Source organism: Simochromis diagramma, unplaced genomic scaffold (assembly GCF_900408965.1).
Source record: "Simochromis diagramma unplaced genomic scaffold, fSimDia1.1 OVJJ01000611.1, whole genome shotgun sequence".
Classification (NCBI taxonomy): Eukaryota; Metazoa; Chordata; class Actinopteri; order Cichliformes; family Cichlidae; genus Simochromis; species Simochromis diagramma.
Window position 1 is genome coordinate 188,904 of NW_024387175.1, and position 9,568 is coordinate 198,471.

Sequence of the window (9,568 nt, forward strand, 5' to 3'; positions counted from 1 at the left end):
TTTATTTTAATAACAGGCTATGTGGGGACAATGACACTTTTTTTCTTGTGGTGTTCCACTGATAGGCAGGCTTGGACAAGGTATAATGGTCTAAAGGGTTCAGAAAATAAATGTCTTTTTCTGGGTTAGAATTTCAAAATCCTAAAAGCTTCCCTTTCATTTAACTGCATAAATCTCTTTTTATTCTTCCAGTGTAAAAAAAAAAAAAAAAGCAAAAATTTGCAGCTGCGACACATCTGATAAATGATTTTTAGATTTCAAACTCTGTCTTTCAGCTTTCGCAGAAGGCTCTGGACATCAACGATCTGTCTGATGCTGTCAGTCCACTGGAAAAAACTGACACAGAGGAGAAGGAGGAGGAGAAAGGAGAAAAGGGGGAAAGGAAAGGAGGAGAGGGCAGCAAGAGGTGCCTTTGGTTTACATATTGGTCCTCAAAAATATCTGCTTTGTTGATTTTATGTGACTTTATCCTCTTAAGAAGTTGCACTTAGCACTCGGTCTATTTTGGGTTTTTTTTAGTAAAGAAACATCTACTTTTTACAACATTTACTGTTTATAAAGAAAGCTTTAGACTTATGCCCTTCTTGCCTGTTCATAGAATTATGATGAACAAATACGACACCTTTTAACTCTTTTGCTCTCATTCTTTTATTTTAGCCATGTGCTGGCCAAAGACAGAGACACATCCCCAGTGCATAAAGTTGACCGGCTTGTCCTTCACCAGTCCAGCCTTTCACCGTCACCCTCCATCTCCTCGCATTCAGACCAGGCTGTCACCCCCAGGCAAACGGCCCAGGGCCTCGGCGTACCTCTGGGACTTGAGAGGCCTGAAACTTCCAGGGGCCGACAGGCACGGTTTTTGAGCATCCAAGCTGATGGTGTTAAACGCTCCTTAAAAAAACAAGAGAGGGCTTTGGAAGAAGAGCCGAGAGGGAGAAGCTGGAAAGATGGGGAGAAGAAAGAGAGTGAGAAAGAAGAGGAAGAGGAGAGAAAGAGGCTAGAGAGAGAGGAGAGGAGTAAGAAGGAAAGAGAGGAGATGGAGAGGGAAAGGAGGAAAGCTGACCGAGAGATAGAGGAGGAGAAGGAGCGCATAGCTAAGGAAAAAGAAGAGAGGATTCGTCTCCTCCGGGAAGAGCTGAAAAGAGAAGAGGAGGAGGAGGAGGAGAAACTGAGGGGGGAGACTGAGGAAAGACTGAGGTTGGTAGGAGGTCAAACTCAAAGACAGCACCTTTAAATTTGTTTTTGTATTGTGTTGTTTACTTCCTGCTCTTTATTGTTATTATTTCATGAGGTGTGAATCCGCGAATTGATGAAGCTCCTTTGCTTCCAAAGGTTTTTTTTGTTGTAACTACATACACAAATGCTTCTGAATTTACATGCCTCTCCCTCAGGGCTTTACGGCAGCACCTCCTGTCTAGAAGGAGAGAGGAGGAGACCAGGCTGAACGAGGAGTCTGACAGAATGTTGGAGGAGCTCAGAGAGTCTACGAAGAGGGAGAGGGAGCAGCAGCAACACAAACTCAGGTCAACGCTTAACACACATCAGCACAGTCGCCCCTAAAGAAGTGAAAAAACACAATCCCTGTATTAACATTAACATCTGCGTCGTGTGCAGGGAAGAGAGTGAAGTCCTGTTAAAGGAGGTACGTGTCACTCTAGAGGAAGAGCAAACTGCAGCGCGGGAAAGACTGGAGGCCCAGAAGACACGGGACATCGAGCGACTGAAGGCGGAGTTAGAAGAAGAGCTGGAGACAGAGAAGAAGAGGCTCCAGAGAGAGAGGAAGGAGAAACTGGACTCTCTGAAACAGGAGGTAACTGTTGATGCTGCTGATTTTTTTTATCCTCAGACAGCTTGTCGTTATAGGGATATTTAGGTCAGATAAATCACAGTGTTCACTGGACTAAAGAGGAGGGGGACCATCCAACTTATTACTAGCACTCAGTTCAAAATCCTGCATCTGTGATGGAATGGAATTAGAGCACCACATGCTCCCATCCAGATTCAGGGAAGGCCTTTCATATTTCAGCAAGACAATGCTAAACCGCATACTGCATCTGTTACTGCAGCATGCTTCATGCTGCAGTAACAGATGCTAGCCTTTCACCATCCTGAAACATTTGACACATTATGAAGCAGTAAGAGAAAGAAGACCCTGGACTGCTGAGCAGCAATGCTCGAACTTTTAAAATAAAATGTTAAGTGACATGTAACGCATGAGGTGAGAGTTCTCTTACTGTGGGGGCTATATTTTGATAGCTGCTTTAATAATTATAGAGGCCACATCCTGTATGTAGTTATGAGAAGGTATCCCTTTAATAGAATCCTATTAAACTAACTGTGTGTCATATACCTGTCTGAAATAAAGTACACATTTGCTTTTATATTGTGATTAATCTTGTCTCCATGTGGGAGATAATTTATTATAGGTGAGGGAACTCAAACCCGGGGCTGTTGTGTCACAGGTGACAGGGGCGGATCTAGAGGAGTGGCATGGGGTCGCATGTGCCACCCTAAAATGATCTCTTGCCACCTCTAGTGCCATCCTAGTTTTGCATATGACGGTGTTGTTTATTAAGATAAGATAGCATTAACACTTTGAAGGTGGAATGAAGGTGACTGTTCTTAACACTGTGTGTGCTGCACCTCCGAATTGCAGGACCGGCATGTGATTAAGCTGACATAGCAACAAGCTGGAGCCACGCTGAGTCTCTATTTCAGCTTGTGTTGAAAGTTTGGACTTCAAAGTATACATCAGTTTTTGAATTTTAGTGACAGGCCACTAAATCCAGACTTCTGATTAAAAAACTATATTTTTATATGTATTTATTTATTATACAGGCTATACAGTACATAAAGTCAAAATTCACGTGTTATGTAACTGAAAAGTTTAATTATGTGAGCTACAGAAAATAATTAAGTTATAGACTATATTTATATGAAACATGTGTATACTTACTGCATTTAAATCATTTTAACCGTGTGTAACACCTGCATATGTGTTTCAAAAAAGGCTTAGATTTTGCCATCCCATTTGATTTCCATGCCACCCTGATGCCACCCTACGAAACTTTCTCTAGATCCGCCCCCGATAGGTGAAAGTTTTTTTCCTATCTTGATTTATTAAGATTGTTATTGCGATTTATAGAAAAGTGATCATACACGTTCTGAAGGAAGCAAATGTATTGTAGCTGCTTTCATGGGAGAAATCAAGATTAAAGTTGGGTTCAGTAAATAGTCAAATATTGTCCTTGTTATGAAGCAATCTGGACTGAAAAACAAACCACTGACTCACACTAGATGCTGGTAGGTTAAACCTGGATGTTTGTTGTCTTGTGTAGTGAAAGGACTCCAGAAGTCAGTTTTGTTGTGACCTAGTCCTTGTAACTCCATTTCTAGTTAGACTTGTCACTCAGGGCAAGAATTCTTGATCACAGTGGTACTAACATACCAACATATTTTATGTCCATGACCTAAAGTCCTAAAGTGTCTGCGTCACCATACAGTTGTGGCTTTGTTTTTTTTAGTTTTTGTAAAGACAGACATTGCCAGGATCTAAATGGTCTCAGTTTAAACTGCCAAATGATCTTTGTGGCCAGTGGTAGTGTGATATACTAATGTAAACATTAAAACCAACCGATCCATGGGTTTGCTTTGATAGTACACGAACACAACAAACACGGATTAATGATCTGTCTGTGTTTGCACTTTTTTGTGTGTATAAAGGTCAGAAGCACAGAGAGGAGGAGGGAGCTGATGATGAGTCCGCGGCCTGAGCTGCAACTGGCCGAGTACCACCGCGAGGTTAGAGGACACATTTTTATACAGCATTGAATCATCATCTCTGTGAATATGAGCTTAAAGGGCGTGAAGCACTAGTAGCATTAGAATGGGTTATAACTTCTTTTTAAAAAAATTTCCTTCCCCCTTTTCTGCACCGCTGCCCAGCTGACCGATGTGCTCCAGGAAGTGCGAGAGGAAGTGCAGCGGGATCACGAGAGGAAGCTGGAGCAGCTGAGGAACGACCACAGGAGAGAGATGAACAGCATAAGAGAGAAATATCTAGACGAGGTCAGGGAGCGTTTCAGATTTAGTTGTACTGTAGATTCTTATAAACATATAGCCAAACTTTCAAGTAAGAAATGATCTTCAGACTAGAGCCTGGCTGATATTTTTAAGACCGATACCGATTAAAAAAACTGTTGTTTCAGCCGATATTCACCAAACATAACCAGATTTCCACATATCGTTATTTATAAGTGCTTAATAAGACACTGAATGATTTGTTTATGCTCGACCCAACTCTGCTCCTGACATCTGTTTCCAACCAAGCTTTTTGCCAAAAGGAAAGTTGCAGAGTGCCCTCTGGTGGACAAAGTATGCAACATCAACATTCATAACATGGTTGAAGGATGTTTCTCCTTCCTTTGTACATAAATGTCATAAATGACATTTTTGATATGTCAGAAAATGGCTAATATCAGTCTGATTGGCATATCAGCATTTCAGACTGTTCTAAAGAGGCAGTTTATTTCTACTCTTGGCTCCAAATGATATTAGTAAATGCAGATTTCCTTAATCTGGCCAGCTCAGGCATAGAAGACTGACTCACCTGCTGTTTCCATCTTCTGTTTAAGAGGAGTCGGTCAGATTCAGTCAGGGAGAACTTTAAGAGGAGCTAAATAACTTACTCTAGGAGAGGCTGTGAAAAAAACAATCTGGAAATGCGTATAACAGGTCTGAATCTAGGAAAAGAGAGACTGAGCTGTTAAAACAACACCACACATGCTTTGGACTTTAAAGTAAAGAATAGCTTTTCTCACACGGTGTCACGTTTGTGTTTAATTTTAAACAGTGGACTAGTATCACAAGCTTTTGCCTCAAGGCTTTTTTTTGTAAACAAGCAGGATACTTACTATCAGTCACGTCATTGTGTCTGTGTCCTAGGAGACGGCTCAGAGGGAGCGCTTGCTGTCCACTCTGCAGGAGGACAGAGAGCGATTGCAGGCCTCACATGCTGTCCAGCTGGAGAAGCTCCGCTTACAGCTGGATGCACAGATACAAAAGACTGAGCTGGCACACTCACGCAAGGTAAGTCAGGACAGACACATGAATGCTAACTCTGAGGTGGGGTTTACATAATATTTGCTAAGCTGTGCCAAGGAAGGGTAAAGGCTAGCCTTTTCTAAAAGGAAGTCATCTTATCTCTTTGTGTAGGAGTCAGAGCTGCAGGATTTGGGGGATCAGCTGGAGCTGAGAGCCAAAGAGCTGAAGAGCCAGGAGGCCATGCTGCAGACCAAGGTCTGTTTTAAACAATATGTGCTCTGTTAAGAGGTATCTGAACCACATGGACTAATCAATTTCTGTCTCCTATCAGGCAGCAGATCTGAAGAGGAGGAGGAAGCTGCTTGGACAAGAGGAGCAGGAAGTGGACCGACAGATAGAGGTGTGAAGCCATGCTCTCTCCTAATGAACAGATTTTATTCACTTGCTTTGCGATCTGCCAACTTTCCTTTTTTCCTCCGTCAGGCCTTACCTCGGCTGATCCAGGAAAGAGACCGGCTGAGAGAGGAACTCGAGAGGATGAGAGAAGAGACAGCCCAAGCCAGAGAACTCATCAACAGAGCCAGGGAGGAGAGGAGTGAGGCCAAGGAGAAGGAGGAGAGGCTCAGGGAGGAGTTGGACCGAGCCAGGGAAGAGAGCAGGAGAGCCAGGGAGGACAAGGAGCACCTGGAGACCAAGGTGGCATTGCTGCAGGAGAGATGTGACCGCCTCAGCCACAGAGTCAGGTAGAGGCTTCCTACACAAATAGCTTTCAAAATAAAAGCTCTGATTGGTACTCATAGATTTGCCTCAGTATTAAATGACAGAATGACTGTCGCCTTGCATATGTAGAATTGTCTTGTTTTGTATTTGTTTAGCTTTTTTAATGGCTTTAAATATGATTCCATGTGAAAAGTCTGCTGTCGTTTTCTCAGTGAGCTGGAACGAGATGAAGGGGCGAGCACGTCCGCGGAACAAGAGCAGGACAGAAAGAAGAAGGCAGAGAAGACGACGCCGCCCTCCAGTGACAGAAGAGACACATCACTACATGTAGATGACCTGGAGGAGCCGCCTCTTTCCCCTGTACCTGACAGCACCAGCAGCATGGATGAGTAAGGGGAGCACACACACAGTACCAATCACAGAATAAACAGTTATAAATTTTCAGGATTAGGGGTTTGTTTATGGTTTGGTACTTTCCAGCATTTTGTTCTTATCATTTTGTCAATCTAAAAAAATAGCCGAATCCTAAAAATTGAAAAACCTTTGAGGTAGAATACTCCTAATAAGATGACAGATGCTGTGAAAGCAGAGCTCCTCCCGGATCTGACATTACAGATTTGGGTTTTTTTCATTGTTACCACTCTTATGCACTTGTTGTTTATGTCCTCAGTACTAAATCAGCTAAAACTGACTACCGTAACAACCCCCTCTGCTACTTAACTAACAAGACCAATACCAGAAGTTTAAGTGACTTGATGTTGTACTGATTAAAACTCTTCCTTTCATTGTTTTGAAGCGTGCATGTTTCTAGTTCTAATGTTTGTATGATAGAAATATCAAAACATTCGAGTTTTTGGTGCGTGCCTACCTTCAACACTTCCCATCCCCACACCTCTACATGTCCAGATTCCGGCGGTACATCTCCTCACATGGCGCTTCCATCCAGAAGACCAAACTCTTCCTGGAGAGAGAGAGCAGCCGGCTGATGAAGAGGCAGGCGGCCCTGCAGGCCCACCCCGCTCAGGGAAGAGCGACCGAAGAGACGATGATAAACCTTGAGCAGGTAAGGGGGAGCCTCACGTGTTAAACCTCAATCGGATTTTTTTTTTTAAACAAGATGGGAATTTCCCCTCCCTTTGTCAGGAGGCCAACAGTGTGGCGGAGCTGGAGCGGACGGTTCAGAGAGGAAACAGTCTCCTGCGGAGGAAAGAGGAGCAGCTTCTGCAGCTAGAGAACTCTATAGCCAAAGAGGTCAGGAGGTCATCAGCATGTATTTGTGCTCTTCTGTGAGCTTGTTTAAAGTCTCACTTGGAATGAGCTTGTGTAATCAGTGTAGAAGGTTATATTGACCAAGTAAAACTGATGAAAAGCTATAAAAATAAGCAGAACATTTAGCAGCATGGTACATTTCTGCCACTCAACACACTTTATATGCAAGGATGAAATGTGTCTCAGTGGATTGGAAATATAACCTGGATTAGATTTAAGGTGTAGCAGAAGGGAATTCATACTTTTAATGGAATGTCGTGATGACTGTAACGCCCTGGTGCTTTTTCCACGTAGCCGCTGTTTGAGGATTTGTCTCGGCTCGCCGGAGGAAGGAAGGTAACCTTTGATGTGAGTGAGTCAGACCTCAGCAGCACCGTGGAACCGCCATATGGGACAGGTAATGCATGCTCGCCAGACAATGAACAGGATTTTCACATTTCAGTCTAAATCCAACAAACAAGCTCTTGCTAAGCAAAAGAAGATGGATGGAAGTAACATGTTCCCCTGTAGCTATGGGCTGAGAGTAAAGCCCCTTTCAAAGTATACTGAATTAGCAGATCTAAGGTAACCTATACCATACTTTGATTTATGATTGGGGACTATAAGTGGCCCTTTGATTTGTGTGTCAGAGCCAATGTTTCTGTATATAAACTTCACAAATCAGCTGTTAATAGACAATCATTTTGGCTCTAGTGCGTCCCCAGAGAGCCGCTCCTACCAGTTTGAAGAACTCACCTGTTGTATTTTCTCTTACCTCTGCAAATCTACACTCTCCTCCTCCCTCTCTCTTCAGGTGATATTCCCACCGTTCCAGCCAAAGTCCAGGAATTAGCAGAGTCACTGCAGCAGATCTCAGGCCAGCTCAACACCGTCCTGGGTGCCTTGGGTTCGCTGACCCAGCAGCAGAGCACCACACCTTACGCAGCTTTCCCTCCACCTCTGTCTCATCCTCACTCCACTCTAGCTCCTACCTCCTCCTCATCAGCTCCTGTCATTGCTCAGATGTACAACCTGGGAACCAGCTCCTTAGCCCCGCCTCCTCCTCTGGAGAGGCCCTCAGAGCCACCGTGGAGCTGGGCGACTCAGAGCGGCTCTGCAGCCTCCCCACTCTTCAGCACGCCCATCAGCAGTGAGCTGAGGGCATCCAGGGACACCCTCAACAGCCGCTGGAGCCAGATATTCCCTGGTATGTTGTTGGATTAGTGGTGCACCAACAACAGCACTCGTTGGGGGAAAAAAAAACAAAACAAAGTTGTACAAATTGTGTCATTGTTCTCTTGTCCAGGAGCAGCTGTTGCCCCGCTCGGTTCCAGCACAACAAGACCCTCCACGGCTTACTCATCATACACTCCTCTGAAGTACTGCAACCTACAATACACCTTTAATCAAGCCTGTGTAGCAGATTCCACACAAACGCTGTTTTAAGTGTACTTACGGTAACTCCTGTGTGTGTCTCAGTGAACACAGCCGGGCGCTTCACTCCACACCGAGATCAGCTGAGATGGACGGCCAAAGGCTGCAGGGGCTGATAGACGGCAACAAGAGGTGGCTGGAAATGCGCAAGAAAGACACCAGCATGTATCCTTCCATCACTCTAACACACAGTCCATCCTCTAGTTCTCCTTTATTTCATATAACTTCCTTTTTAAAATTTTCACTTTGCAAACATCTCTAGTCTAAAGTTCACCTTGGGTTGTACCTGCCATCTTTAACTCCACCCTTCAGACCGCTGTTCACCCGCTATCAGGCTCCCTCCTCAAAGAGCGGGCTGGTCCAGCTGGGCCTGGATGACAACAATCAGATCAGAGTCTATCATTACTGACAACATGATGCACGGCCTCCCTCTACCGAGACCGTTACCGAGGACTTTGTATTACTGACTGTGACACGTCTGCGTCGTGATGTTTACATTCCTTCTTCTTTTAAAATTAAATATGTCGGTTCAGAAAGTTTTCAGGGATCGTTCAGCCTCCTCTGCTCTTCCCAGAGGAAGAGATCACTCTAGAGGACATTGGCTGTTCATTCAGGGAGGTTACATATCTGAGAGGGCTGAGGACTTTTATCCTCCAACACTAGAAACTACTTTTATTTTTTCAGGCAAACAAATTCAGGGTTAGAGGTCCATGCCAGAACTTATCCACTCTGTGTTTTAAAGCTGTAGTTCACTTGTGTCGGGTTGGGTTTTCCTAATAAGTATAAGACAATCACAGAGAAGTGTCCTGTGCGATTTCTCTACTGCTGAAACCTTTCCTTCCACAACACGGCCTGATGGAGGTTAACCGTTTATGTAATGCACTTTTTAACAGAGACTGAATTTCCTGTTGTTTTTGTAAAGACAGTGAAGCCAATCCACTTTGAAAAATGTTTTTTAATGTCCAGTCTCCTGGTGTTTGCATATCAGTAATAGTGAGCTGTCGACTAGTTGTGCCTGTTACATATTTGTGTAAATATTGTATTTTTCTATGAAATATTTTAATAAAACATTTTTAATGTGCGAATGATTTCCAGTGGAAAAACTTGTGGTTAAATTGTGAGC

General features: G+C 43.8%; 1 protein-coding gene across 1 annotated transcript; it reads left to right on the forward strand.

The window, feature by feature from the left end:
* Positions 1-1,014: 1,014 nt before the first annotated feature.
* On the forward strand, positions 1,015-9,535 carry LOC120744969 (centrosomal protein of 164 kDa-like). The gene is made up of 17 exons (XM_040049566.1): positions 1,015-1,197; positions 1,392-1,523; positions 1,615-1,810; positions 3,724-3,801; positions 3,946-4,068; positions 4,945-5,088; positions 5,215-5,298; positions 5,375-5,443; positions 5,527-5,786; positions 5,976-6,152; positions 6,670-6,826; positions 6,907-7,014; positions 7,327-7,429; positions 7,826-8,218; positions 8,318-8,390; positions 8,491-8,610; positions 8,758-9,535. Exons 1-17 carry the CDS (start codon positions 1,037-1,039, stop codon positions 8,852-8,854), a joined length of 2,475 nt encoding a protein of 824 aa, XP_039905500.1. The 5' UTR covers positions 1,015-1,036; the 3' UTR covers positions 8,855-9,535.
* The last annotated feature ends 33 nt before the right edge of the window (positions 9,536-9,568 follow it).